General features: G+C 37.9%; 1 protein-coding gene across 1 annotated transcript; it reads right to left on the bottom strand.

Moving 5' to 3' along the window:
* LOC135518611 (splicing regulator ARVCF-like) lies at positions 1–27728 on the bottom strand. The gene is given in 18 exon segments (XM_064943768.1): positions 1–660; positions 751–869; positions 969–1058; positions 1157–1243; positions 1406–1517; positions 1639–1831; positions 1961–2111; positions 2380–2507; positions 14289–14360; positions 14761–14778; positions 14946–15114; positions 15295–15412; positions 15589–15772; positions 15865–16379; positions 16381–16410; positions 17376–17998; positions 19089–19259; positions 27557–27728. Coding segments are annotated over 17 exon segments (2775 nt in total). The 5' UTR covers positions 27578–27728; the 3' UTR covers positions 1–660; positions 751–776.

The raw sequence follows: 27728 nt of genomic DNA, 5'->3' as shown, positions 1-27728 counted from the left end.
TTATGGATTTTATTTGCTAACATTATCAATTTAACATCGCGATGCAAGAACAAACACTGCATAAAGCAAAGTCATCGAGTCAGCTCCTTAATAAATGGCACTATTACTTAGTATATTATTATATGGAGGTATCCATTGAATTTGTGGTGACAAGATAACGTTCACAACTGTTAATAAATAACTTGAATATTACAATATAAATGCCTTAATTTAGAATATTAACAATATTTTATTACACATGTACAATCCCATTTCCAACTAGTCTCTCACATAAAACGGATGCACACCTTGCAGGAGTAAAACAATACAACATGTTAATTCTAGAGTAGGGCAGGTCAGGTAAATAAAACCAAAATGTTTTGACAAATCCTAACTTCCTGGCCTACATTCAGCTGTGTCACTCCACTCATCCCGCTGTCCAGTATGTGCACGTTTATTTATCTTCTAAGTAGGAGAGGCTCTGATCAACACCAATCAGAGTTTCACATCGAAAATGTAAATGCCAGTCCATATTCACTCTATTGTTATTTACTGGGAGGGAGAATAAACCATGTTGTCCTAAATGGTGAGTTGACCAACAGAATGTCCATCTAAAGGATAAACACCACAATGACCTCCACAAATGTTGACGTTTCACTTCCTCTTTTACCAGCACATCTCCTGCAAAAAAAAAGAAAAAATACAAAGGACATGCATCACAACGATGTGTAAAACATCATTCTTAAAATAGTTCAGTGAAATTGGATTTACCTGCACTACAATCCCATCTACCAGTCTCAGACCCAGGAGTCGAGGGGTGGAGGTTTGCGCTCCACCAGGCCCACTGCAGGCCTTCCAGCCCGGATGAAGTGCTTCCTCTCTGGGATACTCTACAACAAAATGTGAGTGTGTGTTTAGTTAAATGTGAGTCCCCATTGAAGAACTCCTGACCTTACGTATAGTAAGGCGCTCTGCACATTGTTACTGACCTGGAGAGGCTCTCTCTCCATCATGTGGCCTGGCCCATCACCCACTCTGTCCCCCTGCTCCACAGTGGAGTATCCGTCTGTGGGGAAGACAGAGAGAATACAATAAACAAAGGCCATTTTACATTCAAATGACAAACAAGGAATAGGCACACCCACACTTATGCTGAAGCTACAGTCTCATGGTGACCTTGATTTTTCTCCATCAGAGGCAGTGTGATGTCATCATAGCCTGACTTTCCGCTCTTGGGTTTTTTGGGCATTCCACTAGTTGTTGGCTGAGAGTAAAAAAAGAGAGAACACACAGTATGCCATTAGGAACTAATGTTGTCCCATACAGTGCTCAAGTTACAAATCAATAACAGAGTTGTGTTTGTGCCACCCATTTGGACTGTGTAGTGAATGGGGAATACAGCCTTCTACAGCATGCCATGCCATACCTTAAAGTGGCTCTTGTTCCAGCCTCCCTTGTAGAGACTGTTTCTTAGGTCCTTGTAAGCCCACACTGTCTGCAGGACATGAGATGCTGCTTTGGTCTCTCGCCCAGATTGGCTAGCAAAGAAACACCAGAATCAACCAGAGCCAGCATAAAGGAGAAAGCACAGCACTGTGGCCTGAGCATCTAGCCAATTGAAACCAACACCATATAAGATATTATGCTATGAAAATCTACCTTGTCTTGTTGATGGCTACCAGTTTCTGGATGGCGTGGCCCTGTATGAGACCTCGGGCGTTCTCAGGGCTGTCTGAGATGATCTCATGGATAGTGTTCAGAATGGCCACCACTGTGTCCCCTTCCAGGTTCTTGGCTGGCCTCTGTTGACCACAGGGCAGGTTACTGACCAGGTCCCTCATGGCATAACTCCCTGTGGGGAAAAGAAAATGGTCAAATCACCTGTGTGTGTGTGTGTGTGTGTGTGTGTGTGTGTGTGTGTTTGTGTGTGTGTGTGCGTGCGTGCGTGCATGCGTGCGTGCGTGCGTGCGTGTCTATGTACCTATGAGGTCTTTGTTGCGGCGATCTATGGCCAGGTTGCGGAGAGCAATAGCTACAGCATGGACCACTTTATCACCATCTGAACGCAGTAGCTCCACCAGGACAGGCAGACCTTTCTCCTTCCTCACTGTGGCCCGAATGTAACTGGACCACTTTGAGCAAAGGCACAGAGAGAGAGAATAATAGAAGGGTGTAATGTATGACATTTTGTAAAGTCCTATTGTGCTACTTATGATTATTAATACATACTCATACTTTTATACACATTATAGTTTTTCAACCACAATTCAATCACACTTAATCAACCCTTCACACAGAGAGCAAGAGAGAGAGAGAGAGAAAGAGAAAGGGGATGAGAAACAAACAGTCTGTTCTTCCACAGCCTCAGATCAACTGCTTCTACGATTGCCCTTCACTCACAGCCCAGTGTCCTGCAGCGAGGTTCTGCAGCGCTCCGGCTGCTGCCTCCAGGGTGTTGTGGTTCTGACTGCAAGTGAGGAGAGACAGGTACAGCCTCACAACCTCTGGCTGGTAAAGCAGCTCCAGACCTACAGAGAGGGAGAGAGGGAGGGAGGGAGTGAGGGAGGGAATGAGAGAGAGAGAGAGAGAGAGAGAGAGAGAGAGAGAGAGCACAGAGGACCCCCAGATACATTGGAACTGGTATGATGAGACACAGTGGTTTTCAAGGCACCAGTTATCAGAAGGTTGGATCAGTAACCATCACATACAGTTAAGCACTTCAAAAGCTCATTTCAGACTTCATAGTGAAACACAGATGAGATAAAATGGATTACTTGTCCCATACTGTTTGTTTTATGTAGTAGAGTATACATTTTCAGACAGCTTGGAGTTTTGCGGCCAAAGTGAGAAGACTCTAAGCAGGACAATATGAAAAATGCAGTGCAGTTTCCTATGAAGTCAAAGACAAAACGTTTTTTTTTTTTTATTCTTCACATTTTCAAACAGTCCATCTATATTTTCCAACGGAGCTATACATTTGGGTGAGGTTTTTTTCTCGCCGGAGTAGCCTCGTTTCACTGCCAAAAATGTCAAAGGGCCTCGCAGGTGGCGCAATGGTCTAAGGCTGTGACACCAGAGACTCTGGGTTCGAGCCCAGGCTCTGTCACGACCGGGGGGCCCATGGGGCGGCAAACAATTGGCCTAGCGTCGTCCGGGTTAGGGAGGGTTTGGCCGGCAGGGATATCCTTGTCTCATCGCACACTAGTGACTCCTGTGGCGGGCCGGGCACAGTGCACGCTGACCAGGTTGCTAGGTGTACGGTGTTTCCTCTGACACATTGGTGTGGCTTGCTTCCGGGTTGGATGTGCCCTGTGTTAAGAAGCAGTACGGCTTGGTTGGGTTGTGTTTCGGAGGACGCATGTCTCTCAACCTTCGCCTCTCCCGAGTCCGTGCGGAAGCTGTAGCGATGGGGCCACAGTGTCTCCTGACCCCTCCTGTCTCAGCCTCCAGTATTTATGCTGCAGTAGTTTATGTGTCGGGGGGCTGGGGTCAGTTTGTTATATCTGGAGTACTTCTCCTGTCCAATTCGGTGTCCTGTGTGAATCTAAGTGTGCGTTCTCTAATTCTCTCCTTCTCTCTCTCGGAGGACCTGAGCCCTAGGACCATGCCCCAGGACTACCTGACATGATGACTCCTTGCTGTCCCCAGTCCACCTGGCCGTGCTGCTGCTCAAGTTTCAACTGTTCTGCCTTATTATTATTCGACCATGCTGGTCATTTATGAACATTTGAACATCTTGGCCATGTTCTGTTATAATCTCCACCCGGCACAGCCGGAAGAGGACTGGCCACCCCACATATGCTCTCTCTAATTCTCTTTCTTTCTCTCTCTCGGAGGACCTGAGCCCTAGGACCATGCCCCAGGACTACCTGACATGATGACTCCTTGCTGTCCCCAGTCCACCTGGCCGTGCCGCTGCTCCAGTTTCAACTGTTCTGCCTTTTTATTATTCGACCATGCTGGTAATTTATGAACATTTGAACATCTTGGCCATGTTCTGTTATAATCTCTACCCAGAACAGCCAGAAGAGGACTGGCCACCCCACATAGCCTGGTTCCTCTCTAGGTTTCTTCCTAGGTTTTGGCCTTTTCTAGGGAGTTTTTCCTAACCACCGTGCTTCTACACCTGCATTGCTTGCTGTTTGGGGTTTTAGGCTGGGTTTCTGTACAGTACTTTGAGATATCAGCTGATGTACGAAGGGCTATATAAATAAATTTGATTTGATTTGATTTGCGACAAGACAGTAACTACATAAATTGGATATCATGAAATTGGGCAAAAAAAAATGTCAATGTCAAATACAGGTAGCCTAGTCAAATAATTAACATCCAACATCCAATTACTCTCTCACGGGATTTCCACTAATGGTCCATATGTAGCCAAACGACACTGCTGCTCATTCCGTTGGCTCAAAAATTGATAAATGGTTAAAAAAAAGTAAGGCCAGAGTCCATAGAGACACATACCAGCTCTACTGGTAGTACTGCTGCTAGCACTCTACTGTTGATGACACAAGCTGTAATTTTACATTTGTTGTTAGCCCAGCTAGCATGGACACTGACAGTTGTGACTCTGATGCACAAGATGATGAGAACTACACTGATTTGGAGTCGTGCCTTTGTGTGTTATACTTGCAAAAGTACTATCTCACAACTCGATGAAACCTTCACTCTTGCGCAGACATTTAGAAACAAAACACTCCAATTTGAAAAATAAGTCTCGAGTTTTTTTGAGCCAGAATTAAGATTACTTTTGAGTATAAAAGCAGCAGATACCATTAATAAGAATGCCTTCATCAAACAACACTGTTTCACGACGTATCAGTGACATGGCAGGAGATGTTTTGAAACGACTACTGCTTCGCATACAAGCCAGTGAATTCTATGCATTACAGCTGGATGAATCAACAGACGTGGCGGGCCTGGCACAGGTCCTGGTATATGGCCGTTACATTTCTGGGGCGTCAATTAAGGAAGGCATCCTCTTCTGCAAACCACTGGAAACCAGGACAAGAGGAGAGGATATTTGTAAAGTACTGGACAGCTTTGTGACATCAAATTGACTTTGGTGGTCAAGATGTGTTGGTATCTGTTCTGATGGCACAAAAGCCATGACAGTGAGACAATGTGGTAATGCGCGTCCAATCAGTTGCTCCCGACGCCACTTGGGTACACTGCAGCATCCATCTAGAGGCTCTTGCTGCCAAGGGAATACCTGACAGCTTGAAAGACATTTTGGACACTACAGTGAAAATGGTTAACTTTATTAAAGCAAGGCCCCTGAACTATTTTCCTCACTATGCAATGATATGGGCAGCGATCATGTAACGCTTTTACAACATACAGAAGTGCACTGGTTATCGAGGGGCAAAGTATTGACACATTTTTTTGAATTGAGAGACGAGCTTAAAGTTTTCTTTACTGACCATCATTTTCACTTGTCTGACCGCTTGTATGATGACGAGTTTCTCACATAACTGGCCTGTCTGGGTGATGTTTTTTCTCACCTGAATGATCTGAATCTAGGATTACAGGGACTCTCCGCAACTATATTCAAAGTGAAGGACAAAATTGAGGCTATGATTAAGAAGTTGGAGCTCTTTGTCTGCATTAACAAGGACACCACACACATCTTTCCATCATTGTATGATTTGTTTGTGTGCAAATGAACAAGGTTAAGGACAATATCAAATGTGATATAGCGAAGCACCTGAGTGAGTTGGGTGCGCAATTACACAGGTACTTTCCCGTAACAGATGACACAAACAGCTGGATTTGTTATCAAGCCCTGCCTCCAGTCCACTTACCGATATCTGAACAAGAGAGCCTCATCGAAATTGCAACAAGCGGTTCTTGAATTTAATCAGAAGCCACTGCCAGATTTCTGGATTGGGCTGCGCTCAGAGTATCCTGCCTTGGCAAATCGCACTGTTATGACACTGATGCCCTTTGCAACCACGTACCTATGTGAGAGTGGATTCTCGGCCCTCACTAGCATGATAACTAAATACAGGCACAGACTGTGTGTGGAAAAAGACTGAGACTCTCTCCAATACAACCCAATATTGCAGAGTTATGTGCATTCTTTCAAGCATACCCCTTTCATTAAGCTGTGGTGAGTTATTCACAATTTTTGATGAACAAATAAGGTTTTATATGTAAGATGGCTAAGTAAAGAGCAAAATGATTGGTTATTATTATATTATTATTTGTGCCCTGGTCCTTTAAGAGCTCTTTGTCATTTTCCACGAGCCGGGTTGTGACAAACTCACACGCATTCTTATGTTTAATAAAACAACATTTGAGAGAGTGCTGACCCTGATGCTGGAGGGGGTACGCAGCTGGAGAATGAAAGTCTGAAGGGGTACGGGACTACAAAAATTTTGGGAACCACTGTTCTAGAGAATATATGTAGGCTTACACAGTTAGGTTATGAAGCTCAAAATTATTATTGGCTTAGTATTTCAGAAAGACTATACAGTATAATGTACACAACATAGATAATACCCCCAATTAAAACTCCATTTTTGTGTGTGTACATGTTAGATATTCACACTGCCTTGCAGAATATTCTGCCTTGCAAAAGGGATGTGGACTGTGCATGATATTACAAATGCATAAAGAAAACAAAATGTCTTTTCCAACTCCAAACTTTCACTCAAACACCCCAACTACATGTAAACATGGATCACTATTGCATTATTAACCAATGGGTGCTTCAGGCTCCAACTCTTATCAGCTCTCTGAGAGCTCTTGTCTGCTACAAACGGTACACCACTCACTTAAACAATATTCACAGACTGTCTTATTCTACCGGAGTGAGAGGCTTCTAGCTACACACACATCCCCAGTAGTCATGCTGGAGTATAGAAGGAATCCAAATACTCAGGAATTCTCTCACAGGCTGCCCTCCAGAGGCTTTCCAATGATATTCAGCCAGCTGAAGCCGAAGATGCTGATAGGCTGCCTCTGGCTGGGAGACTTACGTGCTGTCTAATCCTGACCTAGGCATGTGACCTTCTTATCACATTGATTGCAGCCGCAGGCAGGAGTGTGGGATGGCTCCACAGCCAGACACACAGGTTCTGTGGAGGGTATAAGATTTTCTACAGACCTGTATAATACCTGACTGGCCACACAGGTCCATCGAGTAGTGCCCGTTCCCTGTGTCATCAGAAACCTTCTCACACAAATTCTGGTGGGCCACGACCAAACCTTCCCTCTAAACCTGTCTGGACTTCGACATCAAAAGACATCAACTATGCTCAGGGAATGATTTTGTTTGTATACAGTGTGTATATTCATGTATCTGATTATGTTCCAATGCCATATAGAAGAGAGTTGTATAATCTAATCAGTTATACAACTCTCTTTTTTACTAAGGTATAATCTATTCAGTTATACAACTCTCTTTTTACTAAGGTATAATCTATTCAGTTATACAACTCTCTTTTTACTAAGGTATAATCTATTCAGTTATACAAGTCTCTTTTTATTAAGGTATAATCTATTCAGTTATACAAGTCTCTTTTTACTAAGGTATAATCTATTCAGTTATACAACTCTCGTATTACTAAGGTATAATCTATTCAGTTATACAACTCTCTTTTTACTAAGATATAATCTATTCAATTATACAAGTCTCTTTTTACTAAGGTATAATCTATTCAGTTATACAACTCTCGTATTACTAAGGTATAATCTATTCAGTTATACAGCTCTCTTTTTACTAAGGTATAATCTATTCAGTTATACAACTCTCGTATTACTAAGGTATAATCTATTCAGTTATACAACTCTCGTATTACTAAGGTATAATCTATTCAGTTATACAACTCTCTTTTTACTAAGGTATAATCTATTCAGTTATACAACTCTCTTTTTACTAAGGTATAATCTATTCAGTTATACAAGTCTCTTTTTATTAAGGTATAATCTATTCAGTTATACAAGTCTCTTTTTACTAAGGTATAATCTATTCAGTTATACAACTCTCGTATTACTAAGGTATAATCTATTCAGTTATACAACTCTCTTTTTACTAAGATATAATCTATTCAATTATACAAGTCTCTTTTTACTAAGGTATAATCTATTCAGTTATACAACTCTCGTATTACTAAGGTATAATCTATTCAGTTATACAGCTCTCTTTTTACTAAGGTATAATCTATTCAGTTATACAACTCTCGTATTACTAAGGTATAATCTATTCAGTTATACAACTCTCGTATTACTAAGGTATAATCTATTCAGTTATACAACTCTCTTTTTACTAGCGTATAATCTATTCAGTTATACAACTCTCGTATTACTAAAGTATAATCTATTCAGTTATACAACTCTCTTTTTACTAAGGTATAATCTATTCAGTTATACAAGTCTCTTTTTACTAAGGTATAATCTATTCAGTTATACAACTCTCGTATTACTAAGGTATAATCTATTCAATTATACAAGTCTCTTTTTACTAAGGTATAATCTATTCAGTTATACAACTCTCGTATTACTAAGGTATAATCTATTCAGTTATACAACTCTCTTTTTACTAAGGTATAATCTATTCAGTTATACAACTCTCGTATTACTAAAGTATAATCTATTCAGTTATACAACTCTCTTTTTACTAAGGTATAATCTATTCAGTTATACAACTCTTGTATTACTAATGTTTAATCTATTCAATTTTACAAGTCTCTTTTTACTAAGGTATAATCTATTCAGTTATACAACTCTCGTATTACTAAAGTATAATCTATTCAGTTATACAACTCTCTTTTTACAAACGTATAATCTATTCAGTTATACAACTCTCGTATTACTAAAGTATAATCTATTCAGTTATACAACTCTCTTTTTACTAAGGTATAATCTATTCAGTTATACAACTCTTGTATTACTAATGTATAATCTATTCAATTATACAAGTCTCTTTTTACTAAGGTATAATCTATTCAGTTATACAACTCTCGTATTACTAATGTATAATCTATTCAGTTATACAACTCTCGTATTACTAAGGTATAATCTATTCAGTTATACAAGTCTCTTTTTACTAAGGTATAATCTATTCAGTTATACAATTCTTGTATTACTAAAGTATAATCTATTCAGTTATACAAGTCTCTTTTTACTAAGGTATAATCTATTCAGTTATACAACTCTCGTAATACTAAGGTATAATCTATTCAGTTATACAACTCTCTTTTTACTAAGGTATAATCTATTCAGTTATACAACTCTCGTATTACTAAGGTATAATCTATTCAGTTATACAACTCTCTTTTTACTAAGGTATAATCTATTCAGTTATACAACTCTCGTATTACTAAGGTATAATCTATTCAGTTATACAAGTCTCTTTTAACTAAGGTATAATCTATTCAGTTATACAACTCTCGTATTACTAAGGTATAATCTATTCAGTTATACAACTCTCGTATTACTAAGGTATAATCTATTCAATTATACAAGTCTCTTTTTACTAAGGTATAATCTATTCAGTTATACAACTCTCGTATTACTAAGGTATAATCTATTCAGTTATACAACTCTCTTTTTACTAAGGTAAAATCTATTCAGTTATACAAGTCTCTTTTTACTAAGGTATAATCTATTCAGTTATACAACTCTCGTATTACTAAGGTATAATCTATTCAGTTATACAACTCTCTTTTTACTAGCGTATAATCTATTCAGTTATACAACTCTCGTATTACTAAAGTATAATCTATTCAGTTATACAACTCTCTTTTTACTAAGGTATAATCTATTCAGTTATACAACTCTCTTTTTACTAAGGTATAATCTATTCAGTTATACAACTCTCGTATTACTAAAGTATAATCTATTCAGTTATACAACTCTCTTTTTACTAAGGTATAATCTATTCAGTTATACAATTCTCGTATTACTAAAGTATAATCTATTCAGTTATACAACTCTCTTTTTACTAAGGTATAATCTATTCAGTTATACAACTCTTGTATTACTAATGTATAATCTATTCAATTATACAAGTCTCTTTTTACTAAGGTATAATCTATTCAGTTATACAACTCTCGTATTACTAAGGTATAATCTATTCAGTTATACAACTCTCTTTTTACTAAGATATAATCTATTCAATTATACAAGTCTCTTTTTACTAAGGTATAATCTATTCAGTTATACAACTCTCGTATTACTAAGGTATAATCTATTCAGTTATACAACTCTCTTTTTACTAAGGTATAATCTATTCAGTTATACAACTCTCGTATTACTAAGGTATAATCTATTCAGTTATACAACTCTCGTATTACTAAGGTATAATCTATTCAGTTATACAACTCTTTTTACTAGCGTATAATCTATTCAGTTATACAACTCTCGTATTACTAAAGTATAATCTATTCAGTTATACAACTCTCTTTTTACTAAGGTATAATCTATTCAGTTATACAAGTCTCTTTTTACTAAGGTATAATCTATTCAGTTATACAAGTCTCTTTTTACTAAGGTATAATCTATTCAGTTGTACAACTCTCGTATTACTAAGGTATAATCTATTCAGTTATACAACTCTTGTATTACTAATGTATAATCTATTCAATTATACAAGTCTCTTTTTACTAAGGTATAATCTATTCAGTTATACAACTCTCGTATTACTAAAGTATAATCTATTCAGTTATACAACTCTCTTTTTACAAACGTATAATCTATTCAGTTATACAACTCTCGTATTACTAAAGTATAATCTATTCAGTTATACAACTCTCTTTTTACTAAGGTATAATCTATTCAGTTATACAACTCTTGTATTACTAATGTATAATCTATTCAATTATACAAGTCTCTTTTTACTAAGGTATAATCTATTCAGTTATACAACTCTCGTATTACTAAGGTATAATCTATTCAGTTATACATCTCTTGTATTACTAAGGTATAATCTATTCAGTTATACAAGTCTCTTTTTACTAAGGTATAATCTATTCAGTTATACAATTCTTATATTACTAAAGTATAATCTATTCAGTTATACAAGTCTCTTTTTACTAAGGTATAATCTATTCAGTTATACAACTCTCGTATTACTAAGGTATAATCTATTCAGTTATACAACTCTCTTTTTACTAAGGTATAATCTATTCAGTTATACAACTCTCGTATTACTAAGGTATAATCTATTCAGTTATACAACTCTCTTTTTACTAAGGTCTAATCTATTCAGTTATACAACTCTCGTATTACTAAGGTATAATCTATTCAGTTATACAAGTCTCTTTTAACTAAGGTATAATCTATTCAGTTATACAACTCTCGTATTACTAAGGTATAATCTATTCAGTTATACAACTCTCGTATTACTAAGGTATAATCTATTCAATTATACAAGTCTCTTTTTACTAAGGTATAATCTATTCAGTTATACAACTCTCGTATTACTAAGGTATAATCTATTCAGTTATACAACTCTCTTTTTACTAAGGTAAAATCTATTCAGTTATACAAGTCTCTTTTTACTAAGGTATAATCTATTCAGTTATACAACTCTCGTATTACTAAGGTATAATCTATTCAGTTATACAACTCTCTTTTTACTAGCGTATAATCTATTCAGTTATACAACTCTCGTATTACTAAAGTATAATCTATTCAGTTATACAACTCTCTTTTTACTAAGGTATAATCTATTCAGTTATACAACTCTCTTTTTACTAAGGTATAATCTATTCAGTTATACAACTCTCGTATTACTAAAGTATAATCTATTCAGTTATACAACTCTCTTTTTACTAAGGTATAATCTATTCAGTTATACAATTCTCGTATTACTAAAGTATAATCTATTCAGTTATACAACTCTCTTTTTACTAAGGTATAATCTATTCAGTTATACAACTCTTGTATTACTAATGTATAATCTATTCAATTATACAAGTCTCTTTTTACTAAGGTATAATCTGTTCAGTTATACAACTCTCGTATTACTAAGGTATAATCTATTCAGTTATACAACTCTCTTTTTACTAAGATATAATCTATTCAATTATACAAGTCTCTTTTTACTAAGGTATAATCTATTCAGTTATACAACTCTCGTATTACTAAGGTATAATCTATTCAGTTATACAACTCTCTTTTTACTAAGGTATAATCTATTCAGTTATACAACTCTCGTATTACTAAGGTATAATCTATTCAGTTATACAACTCTCGTATTACTAAGGTATAATCTATTCAGTTATACAACTCTCTTTTTACTAGCGTATAATCTATTCAGTTATACAACTCTCGTATTACTAAAGTATAATCTATTCAGTTATACAACTCTCTTTTTACTAAGGTATAATCTATTCAGTTATACAAGTCTCTTTTTACTAAGGTATAATCTATTCAGTTATACAAGTCTCTTTTTACTAAGGTATAATCTATTCAGTTATACAACTCTCGTATTACTAAGGTATAATCTATTCAATTATACAAGTCTCTTTTTACTAAGGTATAATCTATTCAGTTATACAACTCTCGTATTACTAAGGTATAATCTATTCAGTTATACAACTCTCTTTTTACAAAGGTATAATCTATTCAGTTATACAACTCTCGTATTACTAAAGTATAATCTATTCAGTTATACAACTCTCTTTTTACTAAGGTATAATCTATTCAGTTATACAACTCTTGTATTACTAATGTATAATCTATTCAATTATACAAGTCTCTTTTTACTAAGGTATAATCTATTCAGTTATACAACTCTCGTATTACTAAGGTATAATCTATTCAGTTATACAAGTCTCTTTTTACTAACGTATAATCTATTCAGTTATACAACTCTCGTATTAATAAGGTATAATCTATTCAGTTATACAACTCTCGTATTACTAAGGTATAATCTATTCAATTATACAAGTCTCTTTTTACTAAGGTATAATCTATTCAGTTATACAACTCTCGTATTACTAAGGTATAATCTATTCAGTTATACAACTCTCTTTTTACTAAGGTAAAATCTATTCAGTTATACAAGTCTCTTTTTACTAAGGTATAATCTATTCAGTTATACAACTCTCATATTACTAAGGTATAATCTATTCAGTTATACAACTCTCTTTTTACTAGCGTATAATCTATTCAGTTATACAACTCTCGTATTACTAAAGTATAATCTATTCAGTTATACAACTCTCTTTTTACTAAGGTATAATCTATTCAGTTATACAAGTCTCTTTTTACTAAGGTATAATCTATTCAGTTATACAAGTCTCTTTTTACTAAGGTATAATCTATTCAGTTATACAACTCTTGTATTACTAAGGTATAATCTATTCAATTATACAAGTCTCTTTTTACTAAGGTATAATCTATTCAGTTATACAACTCTCGTATTACTAAGGTATAATCTATTCAGTTATACAACTCTCTTTTTACAAAGGTATAATCTATTCAGTTATACAACTCTCGTATTACTAAGGTATAATCTATTCAGTTATACAAGTCTCTTTTTACTAAGGTATAATCTATTCAGTTATACAACTCTTGTATTACTAAGGTATAATCTATTCAATTATACAAGTCTCTTTTTACTAAGGTATAATCTATTCAGTTATACAACTCTCGTATTACAAAGGTATAATCTATTCAGTTATACAACTCTCGTATTACTAAGGTATAATCTATTCAGTTATACAACTCTCGTATTACTAAGGTATAATCTATTCAGTTATACAACTCTCTTTTTTTATTAAGGTATAATCTTCTGTTGGAACTTCTGAATGTCAATGACTAGTTTAGAATCCTGTCAATAGTCTGCGATATTACACATTATATTTGACATAAAAAAGGCAGCTATAGTGTCTTATCATCACATTGTGGCACAAAATGCATTCAATCGTCCCTTCATTTGATGCTGAATATAAGCTCTACTAGCTGTCTACACTGCTCCATCTCAAACACAGAAGTACATTATTCACAATATAAGTCTCTTGAGTTGCCACAGCAGTCCCACCAAGCTATTCCATATTGTCTTGTACTCATACAGTAACTGACACATGGTACGTTTGCATGGACCATGTAGTTCTGCCAAAATATTCAGACAACCTATTGGTATCTCTGAATGTTTCAAATACAATCCAACCACTTCAAGACAGTACAACACATTGGAAACTATTCTACATCATGCACAAATACCCTTTCCAAATGCCTAATGCCAAGGTTAAGGCTTTGTACAACGTACGTCTTTGGAATGCATCTTGAAATTACATAAATGCATGTCTTGAATCTTGACCAATCCACAGATCCCTAAAGATGTTCCATACCTTTCATTGGTTCTGTGCGTTTGGGTAAATCCAGAGTACCATATTTTTTATCACTTGGTCCATTTCTCCAGCCTAGACAAAACACACATACACGCAACCACACACGCACGCACGCACGCACGCGCGCGCACGCACGCACACACACACACACACACACACACACACACACACACACACACACACACACACACACACACACACACACACACACACACACACACACACACACACACACACACACACACACACACAATAAATAGGAAAGATCAAAACATGGGAAGTGTATAGAGACATGGAATGTGTAGAAATCTTTTCTAACAATGTGCCAGAAAACCCTAGGTCTTCCATTGAAGCTCAGGTCTTGAGGCAGACAAAAGGGCAAGCAACCACAAAGGTCCTGGTTTCTCATAGTTGACAGAACATTATTATGGATTTTCAGATTGTCAAATATCATTCATTCAGACAGACTTACTTTGACTGAACCACTCCTCTATTGAATGGGGATGGAAGGAAACAAAACAAAAGATAAATAAGGAAGACAGTATAGCAACACAGAGTACACACCAGAAATCCCACAATTCTACTGCGTATTACGTGTTGTGCAAACTGCTTGACAACCATTCATATAGCGCCATCATGAGGTCAGATTCAACTCACCCTTTGGCTTCTTCCCTCCAAAACAGTCTGCCTCCTTCTTTTTCTTCTGGTTCCCTCCTAACCCTGGCACCTGATTGGCCACGGGTTCGTGAAATCTCTCCGCCCCCGGCACCTCTTTGTGGACGTGGTAGGAGAGGTTTCTCAGGATGCAGACACAGTTCTCTACCGACTGAGCGAGAGGAGGATAAACAACACAAAGATGCTCATCACAGACAGCAGATGCATAGAATATAGGGAGGGTCTGATCCTCATTTGTGGTCCAGAATACTTTTGGTTAATGTACTGATGCTCATTCTGGCTATAGTGTTTTCGTTGGGATTTACATGTGCTCAACTGTGTCTGCGTTCACCTTATTGTCGGTCTCCTTGTGTGCGACAGCTGACTGAAGGGCATGGAGGAGTGCGTCCACCAGCCCCTCACACTCCCTCAGTCTCTGCCGAGCCTCTGCTCCATCTGAGCTCACATTCCTGTGAGAACACAGCTCTATTAGTGGGGCGGATGAAGTTAGCATAGCATCGCTATCAGTATCTCATTTACCACTACGTCCAATTTAGAAACGTCCAATTTAGGGAGCAATGAACCCTGAAATCGTTCTTGTGTAAGGTTCCATTATCTTTTCATCTATGTAGCTGCTATACTTTGCCTGAGACATCCTGAGGTGTTCTTGAACACGGTGGTCCACTCTGTCTCCTGGGGTCTGGAGTGCTCAGTAGGGTCTCTCCTCCAGCCAGAGTGGGGGATGATGACCTCATCAGTCAGTGTCTGGAGCCCGTGGTTGATGATCATCATCTTCAGAGGCTCATGGGAGGAGAGGTTCCACAGGGTCCCTATAGGTAAAAAGTATATGCGATTTGTCCGAATGCTATACACAAGGTGTTTGGGTAATCAAGGTGAATCTTTTGCCATAGGCTCACTGTACCTGTGACCAGCTCTCTGACCTCCATGTTACTGGACTTTCTCAGCAGTCTGACCAGGGCGGGGATACCGTCACAGTCCTTGATGGCCACCTTGTTGTGGTGGTCTTTCCCGTAGGAGATGTTCCTCAGGGCTCCACAGGCCTTGCGGTGGACCTCGGCTTTAGGGTGGTCCAGGAGGCCCACCAGTACTGGAACCCCCTTCAGCTGCCTGACGTCCTGCTTCATGTGGTCGTTCTCGTAGCACAGGTGCTGCAAGTAGGCGGCGGCGTTGGACTTGACCGGGTCCATGGGGTGGCTGAGCATGGTGATGACCTCCCTCAGGTTGGGGTCCCTCCAGCGGGGGTCCTTACGGATGCTGTCCAGGCTGACCATGCTGCAGCGCTTGTGGGGGAACTGTAGCATCTGGGCCCTGGACATGGCCTGGAAGAAGGAGGTGGGGTCTCCGTCCACCTGGGACATGAGGGCCTCCTCGTATCCCCCTCTGGAGAAATAGAGAGTGAAGGAGAGGTTAAGTGGGGGGGGGGCTGAGACAAGGACAAGAGATGGACCTATATGTAGAGACAGACAGAATGCACAGAAAGCACAGAAAGCAATTTGATGTGTTCTCTGAATAGTTGTGCAAACAGATTATTTTATCTGGACAGCTTGAGTTCCAGATAGATGGAGAGAAAGAGAGAGAGCAGAAGACAGGCGTTGAAAGCGACGGGGCGCTAGATAGCTAAGTATCCTCTGTAAACAGCTCATTGACAGCTTACAAGCTGAGGAAAGTGCTGCTGTCAGTCAGTGATACAGGTGTAACCTCCTTATTTATTGACTGGTGGCCTCCCCTGATTGTTACCACCTGCTCCTAAACTGCTGGCCATTTGTCTCGCCCCACCACATGGACTACAGCAGTTAGAAGCTCCCACTGAGGCTCAACGCTATGGAACGCAATGTACAGAAGTCCATTCATGCAGTTTCAAGCCATAATGAGCTGTGTTGATTCGTAGAGTAGAATTTTCTAAGTCTCCTCTTTTCTTTTCTTTTTCTTTTTTTAAATGTGTCCATAAGCTACATAATTGGATTTTGAGGGTCAGTGTATGGTGAAGTGTACTCTACGGGGTTATCTCTTCACTGAAAACAGCATTTATGTGGTGAATGAAGATAATGATCATGTACTGGACTGTTCCATTGGTCAGTAGCAAACAATACACAGAATGTGTCCTCCTTTTCAAATGACTACCTACACACTGCAAAAATCAATGCCCTGTCTTGTCAAGGGTAAACTCATTTACAGAGAGGTTATTGATATTTGCGCGCCACACATTAGATTTCCTTTTACTACTGTCCATTCTCTGAATGTAAATAACTCATTTTAATGGGAATAAAGGACTTGACTTTGAATCAATGGATTCCATCACCTTTCCATAGAGCTGACATAACAAGGTCACCAGTCTTTTTATTTTAGCTTGGATATGCTGCTAGGGAGTTCTACTGTCATGCATGTGCCGAACTAGCTAGCCCATATCCTAACCTGGTTCTGGACGGCTCCATCAGGAGCTCCATGGTAGTGATGGGTCTGAGATAGTGGATTCCCCCCAGGGTGGCGTAGCTGGAGGTGGGGTAGTCAGCCTTTACATCCTGGGCGTCCCCTGGTCCTTCCCCTTCGGTCTGGTTAGTCAGGCCCACCTGGCCGTAGTTGTCCCTGGGTAGGGGCAGGGTGTAGTGGCCTCCGGGCTGGGTCTGGTAGTTCCTGGAGGGCCAGTAGGTGTGGAGGGAGCTATGGTGGACACCTCCTCGAGACAGGCTGCCATACCCAGAACACATATCACTTCCAAGGCCAGGAAAGGGAGGGTCGGGGAGGGTGTAGATGCTGTTCTGCCTCTCAGGGATCTCTGTGTTGGGATCACGGTCTGTGTTGTTGTAGGGAGGGGGGAGAGTGGTGATGGTAGCAGTGGTTGTGATAAGGGGGGTGAGGTACTCAGAGGAGTGTTGGACGTTGGTCAGGGGGCAGGGCTGCAGAGATTGGTTGTCTGGACACATGGGAACCTGGGTAACCGGGGGATGCTGTGAGGCTGGGGGAAGCTGTGGGGTGGGTGTGTCTGGGGTGTTCGGAGTGTCTGCCTGATCATTCGCCAGTTCCACAGCCTTGGGGTCCTGTAGGGAGGAAGGCATTTCGTTCATTTCAATACACCAGTGAGACTGCCCCAACTGTGGGATCTAATATTCCATCTCCATCACAGCCTCAGCCAAGTCTATGAGAGGCCATCCTAAAGCTGCACTCACTGCCTCAAATAACCACATCCACGTTTATCGATACTACCACCAAATCTACTAATAACTTTTTTCCCAACAGCAGAGAGCACAAAATGGCACAGTTTGATAAACATTTAACCCTGCATTAAACAAACCAAAAAATCCCCCACAAGCTCTCGTCTCACAGGAATTATCCATCATTTTTATTACAACAGATTTCTGGCTTTGAAGTAGGCGAGTAGATAATTCATTCTGCTTGGCTGCCAGTGAATAATGTATTTCCCCAGTTGGAAATGAGTTTAGATTGGACTGTGATGAAACAAGCCGAGGTCCAGCTACTGTTGAGTACTAGAGTAAATTGCAGGAAATTAAAATGGTCTGTTTGATGGAAGTGGATTTTGATGTTAACAGTTTCACAACCACCAAGACCAACACGCAATCTGTGTTTTTATCTTGCACAACTATGAATATGATGTAAATATGTATGACGTTAGATGACTCAAATAGTCGGATGAATAGTTTTGTGGATATTCTACACTAGGATAAGCTTTGTGGCATTCTCTGGCCCTGAGATACAATAGTGTTAGCTGCTACTTCCCCAGGGGAAATTCTGGCAGCTTTGCACAATACAGACTTCAGTTCAAAAAGCTGTCTGGGGCCTTTAGATTTACATTCTGTTGAATGGCAATTTGTTTCTGGCGGATGGTTAGGATTAAAAACACATCATGGTTCACCACAGCTGCAGATGTATTACACTATATAGTTATTGTTTCCCATTGTTCTGACATAAATCGTAATGCACAGGGATGGTGTTTTATTGGAGATATAATGGAGGATTAATCCATGCTTCAGATTCCAGTAGATCATGATTACAGTATGATCCTGGGAGAGATACTGTTCTGTAGAGATCAACTGGCTGAGCTTAGACGATGACTGATTGCTAAATTAAGTAAATAGTCCATAGGGGATCAATAGACTGAAGAGTGGGAACCTCTGTGTGTTGTGGTGCCTCTGCCTCTGCAGTGGAGCTGCCATTGGTGGAGGTGACAACAGAGGAGTTGGAGGTGGGTGTGTTCAGGTCATTGTCTGCAGGCTCCCCATGTGATTCCTTGGTCTCCAGGGTTATAGCCGACAGAGACGAGGGCTCCTCTGGGATCTGCTCCTACACAACAGAGGAAAGCGTTAGGTACACACTCCTACGCAGCAGGCAAGCACATAGCACAGGGTAGAGGGTTGGAGACTTATCCTCGTACAGACCAAGTGCATGGTCGAGAGGTTGATACACAGCAAAGGGAAGATATTTAGTTAGACATCCTAAGTGTAGGAGAGAACGTTTCACAGAGAAAGAGAGAGAGAGAGAGAGAGAGAGAGAGAGAGAGGAGAGGAGAGGAGAGGAGAGGAGAGGAGAGGAGAGGAGAGGAGAGGAGAGGAGAGGAGAGGAGAGGAGAGGAGAGGGAGAGGAGAGGAGAGGAGAGGAGAGGAGAGGAGAGGAGAGGAGAGGAGAGGAGAGGAGAGGAGAGGAGAGGAGAGGAGAGGAGAGGAGAGGTAGAAGATTGAGAGAGAGTAAGTAAGTATGTATTCACTTTATATATTATCTACCTCACTTGCTTTGGCAATGTTAACACATGTTTCCCATGCCAATAAAGCCCTTGAATTGAATTGAGAGGGAGAGCAAGAGAGGGAGATTGAGCAAAAGAGAAGAGGGGGAGAGCGAGAGAGGGAGATAGAGAGCGAAAGAGAAGGGGGAGACAGAGAGAGAGAGAGCGGGAGAGAGAGAGGGAGAGAGAGAGAGAGAGAGAGAGAGAGAGAGAGAATAAGAGAGAGAGGAGAGGGAGATAGAGATAGAAAGAGAAGAAGAGGGAGAGAGAGAGGGAGAGAGAGAGAGAGGAGAGAGAGAGAGAGAGAGAGAGAGAGAGAGAGAGAGAGAGAGAGAGAGAGAAAGAGAAGAAGAGGGAGAGTGCCCAGTATCCTTTGTAAAGAGAGGGAGAAATAAAGACAAACTAAAGGTGACAGGACGGTGAGAGCAAGAGAGGGTATTATCTAAATGTGAGAATGAGCTCCACCTGTTTAATTAAATCAGCGTTTGTTTGACCTCTCTTGAGGCCCTCTCACCCCGTTGACCAATCTGCTGCTGCCATTCTGCTGACCTTTCACTTCCACTGCTGACTGCTCGCATATTGTTCATATTTAAGCCCTCTCTTTCAAACACCCCTTCACTGTATAGTGTAAGACACAAAGCTATTCAGCCTTTCCATACTGATGTGTGGCCATGTGTGGGGAATGGCAAAGAGGAGAGCAGGCTGTTGTAATTTTGGAGGTTCAGGTGCTGAGAGACTTGATTTGTTAAAAGAGTAACGATGCCATTATGTGGATTAATGAGGAGGAATGGTTTGGCATAAGTACTGAGATATAACAATGTCCTGTCTTTAATCAGCCCTCTCCAGCAGCTAGCTTGAGACACAGAGTCATTTACTGATTTATGCCTATTTATTTAAGTTAACTTGGGGATTGCATTTCCCCAAAACTAGGAATCTATTGAATATAAAACATAAACAACTTCAAATGGATCTATAAAGAGACTAAAGAGGCATAAAATATGAACAAAAGTACCCATAATTAATGTTGACTTGCTTTAGCATACTAAATAGTGTTCAGACATGGAAGGTTCTGTTTTGATCACATACTAATACCCAAGGGTGTCTGAATCTGAGATCTTATTCAACATGTTAATGAGCAGAACTCCATTGATTTATGTGCCAATATCTCTTGCAAACAAGCAGATAATCTGACATAAAATGCATTGCATCATATCTCACCATTCTAAATGAAAGTGCTCTCAATCTTACTGTGTAGGAACAAATGAAAATACCAGGTTTGCCTGTAAGGGCTCGATTCAATGAGGATAAAAGTGATATTTCCAATTGAGATGGCATATGCAGGGTTTTACCATGAATGCATTCTCTACGAACATGGGAACATTGCCTTTCAATTCCGATCTCGCTAATGGATTGAATCGAGCCCTTACAGAAACATACTGTAAATAAAAGTGAATTCAACAGTATTCCAACATACTGTAGATAAAAGTAAATTCAACAGTATTCCAACATACTGTAAATAAAAGTAAATTCAACAGTATTCCAACATACTATAGATAAAAGTAAATTCAACAGTATTCCAACATACTGTAGATAAAAGTTAATTCAACAGTATTCCAACATACTGTAAATAAAAGTAAATTCAACAGTATTCCAACATACTATAGATAAAAATAAATTCAACAGTATTCCAACATACTGTAGATAAAAGTGAATTCAACAGTATTCCAACATACTGTAAATAAAAGTGATTTCAACAGTAATCCAACATACTGTAAATAAGAGTGATTTCAACAGTATTCCATCATACTGTAAATAAAAGTGATTTCAACAGTATTCCAACATACTGTAGATTAGTGAATTTCAACAGTATTCCAACATACTGTAGATAAAAGTGAATTTCAACGGTATTCCAACATACTGTAAATAAAAGTGATTTCAACAATATTCCAACATACTGTAAATAAAAGTGATTTCAACAGTATTCCAACATACTGTAAATAAAAGTGATTTCAACAGTATTCCAACATACTGTAAATAAAAGTGATTTCAACAGTATTCCAACATACTGTAAATAAAAGTGATTTCAACAGTATTCCAACATACTGTAAATAAGAGTGATTTCAACAGTATTCCATCATACTGTAAATAAAAGTGATTTCAACAGTATTCCAACATACTGTAGATTAGTGAATTTCAACAGTATTCCAACATACTGTAGATAAAAGTGAATTTCAACGGTATTCCAACATACTGTAAATAAAAGTGAGTTTCAACAGTATTCCGACATACTGTAGATAAAAGCGAATTTCAACGGTATTCCAACATACTGTAAATAAAAGTGATTTCAACAGTATTCCAATATACTGTAAATAAAAGTGATTGCAACAGTATTCCAACATACTGTAAATAAAAGTGATTTCAACAGTATTCCAACATACTGTAAATAAAAGTGAATTCAACAGTATTCCAACATACTGTAAATAAAAGTGATTTCAACAGTATTCCAACATACTGTAAATAAAAGTGATTTCAACAGTATTCCAACATACTGTGAATAAAAGTGAATTCAACAGTATTCCAACATACTGTAGATAAAAGTAAATTCAACAGTATTCCAACATACTGTAAATAAAAGTAAATTCAACAGTATTCCAACATACTATAGATAAAAGTAAATTCAACAGTATTCCAACATACTGTAGATAAAAATAAATTCAACAGTATTCCAACATACTGTACATAAAAGTGATTTCAACAGTATTCCAACATACTGTATATAAAAGTGATTTCAACAGTATTCCAACATACTGGAAATAAAAATGATTTCAACAGTATTCCAACATACTGTAAATAAAAGTGATTTCAACAGTAATCCAACATACTGTAAATAAAAGTGATTCCAACAGTATTCCATCATACTGTAAATAAAAGTGATTTCAACAATATTCCAACATACTGTAAATAAAAGTGATTTCAACAGTATTCCAACATACTGTAAATAAAAGTGATTTCAACAGTATTCCAACATACTGTAAATAAAAGTGATTTCAACAGTATTCCAACATACTGTAAATAAAAGTGATTTCAACAGTATTCCAACATACTGTAAATAAGAGTGATTTCAACAGTATTCCATCATACTGTAAATAAAAGTGATTTCAACAGTATTCCAACATACTGTAGATTAGTGAATTTCAACAGTATTCCAACATACTGTAGATAAAAGTGAATTTCAACGGTATTCCAACATACTGTAAATAAAAGTGAGTTTCAACAGTATTCCGACATACTGTAGATAAAAGCGAATTTCAACGGTATTCCAACATACTGTAAATAAAAGTGATTTCAACAGTATTCCAATATACTGTAAATAAAAGTGATTGCAACAGTATTCCAACATACTGTAAATAAAAGTGATTTCAACAGTATTCCAACATACTGTAAATAAAAGTGAATTCAACAGTATTCCAACATACTGTAAATAAAAGTGATTTCAACAGTATTCCAACATACTGTAAATAAAAGTGATTTCAACAGTATTCCAACATACTGTGAATAAAAGTGAATTCAACAGTATTCCAACATACTGTAGATAAAAGTAAATTCAACAGTATTCCAACATACTGTAAATAAAAGTAAATTCAACAGTATTCCAACATACTGTAAATAAGAGTGATTTCAACAGTATTCCATCATACTGTAAATAAAAGTGATTTCAACAGTATTCCAACATACTGTAGATTAGTGAATTTCAACAGTATTCCATCATACTGTAAATAAAAGTGATTTCAACAGTATTCCAACATACTGTAGATTAGTGAATTTCAACAGTATTCCAACATACTGTAGATAAAAGTGAATTTCAACGGTATTCCAACATACTGTAAATAAAAGTGAGTTTCAACAGTATTCCGACATACTGTAGATAAAAGCGAATTTCAACGGTATTCCAACATACTGTAAATAAAAGTGATTTCAACAGTATTCCAATATACTGTAAATAAAAGTGATTGCAACAGTATTCCAACATACTGTAAATAAAAGTGATTTCAACAGTATTCCAACATACTGTAAATAAAAGTGAATTCAACAGTATTCCAACATACTGTAAATAAAAGTGATTTCAGCAGTATTCCAACATACTGTAAATAAAAGTGATTTCAACAGTATTCCAACATACTGTGAATAAAAGTGAATTCAACAGTATTCCAACATACTGTAGATAAAAGTAAATTCAACAGTATTCCAACATACTGTAAATAAAAGTAAATTCAACAGTATTCCAACATACTATAGATAAAAGTAAATTCAACAGTATTCCAACATACTGTAGATAAAAATAAATTCAACAGTATTCCAACATACTGTACATAAAAGTGATTTCAACAGTATTCCAACATACTGTAAATAAAAGTGATTTCAACAGTATTCCAACATACTGGAAATAAAAATGATTTCAACAGTATTCCAACATACTGTAAATAAAAGTGATTTCAACAGTAATCCAACATACTGTAAATAAAAGTGATTCCAACAGTATTCCATCATACTGTAAATAAAAGTGATTTCAACAGTATTCCAACATACTGTAGATAAGTGAATTTCAAAAGTATTCCATCATACTGTAAATAAAAGTGATTTCAACAGTATTCCAACATACTGTAGATAAAAGTGAATTTCAACAGTATTCCAACATACTGTAGATAAAAGTGAATTTCAATGGTATTCCAACATACTGTAAATAAAAGTGATTTCAACAGTATTCCAACATACTGTAAATAAAAGTGATTTCAACAGTATTCCAACATACTGTAAATAAAAGTGATTTCAACAGTATTCCAACATACTGTAAATAAAAGTGATTTCAACAGTATTCCAACATACTGTAAATAAGAGTGATTTCAACAGTATTCCATCATACTGTAAATAAAAGTGATTTCAACAGTATTCCAACATACTGTAGATTAGTGAGTTTCAACAGTATTCCGACATACTGTAGATAAAAGCGAATTTCAACGGTATTCCAACATACTGTAAATAAAAGTGATTTCAACAGTATTCCAATATACTGTAAATAAAAGTGATTGCAACAGTATTCCAACATACTGTAAATAAAAGTGATTTCAACAGTATTCCAACATACTGTAAATAAAAGTGAATTCAACAGTATTCCAACATACTGTAAATAAAAGTGATTTCAACAGTATTCCAACATACTGTAAATAAAAGTGATTTCAACAGTATTCCAACATACTGTGAATAAAAGTGAATTCAACAGTATTCCAACATACTGTAGATAAAAGTAAATTCAACAGTATTCCAACATACTGTAAATAAAAGTAAATTCAACAGTATTCCAACATACTATAGATAAAAGTAAATTCAACAGTATTCCAACATACTGTAGATAAAAATAAATTCAACAGTATTCCAACATACTGTACATAAAAGTGATTTCAACAGTATTCCAACATACTGTAAATAAAAGTGATTTCAACAGTATTCCAACATACTGGAAATAAAAATGATTTCAACAGTATTCCAACATACTGTAAATAAAAGTGATTTCAACAGTAATCCAACATACTGTAAATAAAAGTGATTCCAACAGTACTCCATCATACTGTAAATAAAAGTGATTTCAACAGTATTCCAACATACTGTAGATAAGTGAATTTCAAAAGTATTCCATCATACTGTAAATAAAAGTGATTTCAACAGTATTCCAACATACTGTAGATTAGTGAATTTCAACAGTATTCCAACATACTGTAGATAAAAGTGAATTTCAACGGTATTCCAACATACTGTAAATAAAAGTGATTTCAACAGTATTCCAACATACTGTAAATAAAAGTGATTGCAACAGTATTCCAACATACTGTAAATAAAAGTGATTTCAACAGTATTCCAACATACTGTAAATAAAAGTGATTTCAACAGTATTCCAACATACTGTAGATAAAAGTGAATTTCAACAGTATTCCAACATTACTGTAGATAAAAGTGAATTTCAACGGTATTCCAACATACTGTAAATAAAAGTGATTGCAACAGTATTCCAACATACTGTAAATAAAAGTGATTTCAACAGTATTCCAACATACTGTAAATAAAAGTGATTTCAACAGTATTCCAACTTCAACGAATCCAAGGTAAATAGTAGGGGGCTGCATGTAAAATAGTCCTCAGAATCTGCAGGTATAAAACCCATTAATGTGATGGGAGAGCTGATTCACACGCAGCCTCCATTTCCCAAACATAATGTCCTCATCTTCATGCAAATAAATCTGTCATAGAGAGAAAGAAGGAGAGATGAAAGCCCCATGGTGGACACACAGCAGAGAGAAGGAGACAGAGTGTGTGAGAGAGAGAGAGAGAGAGAGAGAGAAAGAGACAGAGTGAGAGAGAGAGAGAGGGGGGGGGAGAATGCCGTCTTAAACAGCCCTGGAGGGATAAATGATTGGAGCAGAGATAAATAAATAACTAGCTGGCTAAAAGCAGGGTCTCTGTTCTCTAAGGAAGACTTGATGGAGGGATTGAGATATGGTAATAGGGTTTGATAGAGGCAAAGAGGGATGTATAGTGAGGTTAGGGACTGTGATAAATTCCCACCTGGCCCTGTTTTTAGATTAGCCTTTCAACAGATCCAGAGCCTTCCAACACTGTTCCTCTATCACATCAACCAACTATCCTCATATGTCTACAGATTTGCTGCTGTTTACAAATGAGATGCAGGAGATAGATGTTAGAGGCACTGAAGCAGGGGACAAAGTGACACGATTAGAGTCTTGTTCCAGCCAACTGTCAAATCAAGGCTGACTGCACCGCATTATAGTGGAAAGGCCAACAGTCTGATCTTCTGCTGAGTGAGTTCAGATTTAGTGGCCGGCTCAAGGGCACTCCAGACGCAAGCCACATTTAATACTTGTCACAAGCTCATTACGATAGACGAATCATGCATGGGAGGGAGAAAATGCATGCCCTCTATCTCAATATTCATGTAGCTCAGAGGAGAAGCTGCGACCCTGTTGGAATTACCACTGACAATGCAGTCAATTTGTCTTCATCAGATAGAGGAGAGAGAAATGTGTATCGCTCCAGTACTTGATGTGAAATTACTGTGTGCACAACATTGCGGTAAACACCGAGCGATAACTTGTCACAATTAGACCCCCTCCCAGGGTTCCGAATTAGAGGGGCTAGAAGTTGGCTTGTTTTTGTTTTGTTGTCAAGACGTGGGAGGAAAACATTCTCTGTCCACATTACCCAAACACAGCATTACCCAGTCACAGCAGCCTCAGAGAGCCACTGCAGCTAGGCATTACAGCATGATGACATCAGGATATCCCATCTCATTCACCGCTGTGCCAAGACTCATTTCCATTGAGAATGAGGACACCACTCATCCCTTGTCTTTGTCTATGCAGGATGCAGGAGCCAGGAAGCCCTCTGGACAACGAGCAGTTCAATACTTGCATGGATATATTTAATGTAATTCTAACTTCCAGTGGCTTGCTGGCAGTGTGCTGGGTGATAAAAGCATATGCAGCAGCAGCACATTCCCTTGTGGGCGGTTATCACTCAGTCTCCTCTCATAATGTTACCATGATTGACAGCCTCTCCATATGTCCTGCAGCATACACACTGAACAGAGGTGTTAAGAGCATGTCCCTGAGCACACACAAGTAGACTGAGGGGAGAAAAGAACGTTTTCCCCTTCATACTACGAGAGAAGCCTATAGCTTACCGAATAGAATAGAATACAGAACAGCTGTGGACTGGGCTCCTGTAGGAAACGCGTTGGCGGGGAAAGAGGAGGGTAGTGGAGAGAAAACAAATACTAAATCAAAACACTTACCTCTTTCACCTCTGCAGGCATTGCCAAATCCCTTTGATTAGCTTTCCTACCAAACGATGGACAGAATCCTTCCCCAGTGAGAAGAGAGCACCGCGTCTGTTCCCCTCCTCCTGCTGTTTTCTCCCCTGACTTTTCCCTTTCCCTGCGAGCATGGAGGCAGTTCAGACATGAG

This window comes from Oncorhynchus masou, chromosome 28 (assembly GCF_036934945.1).
Source record: "Oncorhynchus masou masou isolate Uvic2021 chromosome 28, UVic_Omas_1.1, whole genome shotgun sequence".
Taxonomy (NCBI): domain Eukaryota; kingdom Metazoa; phylum Chordata; class Actinopteri; order Salmoniformes; family Salmonidae; genus Oncorhynchus; species Oncorhynchus masou.
Note: the sequence above shows the minus strand (reverse complement) of the source record. Positions and strands in the feature narration are given on the sequence as shown.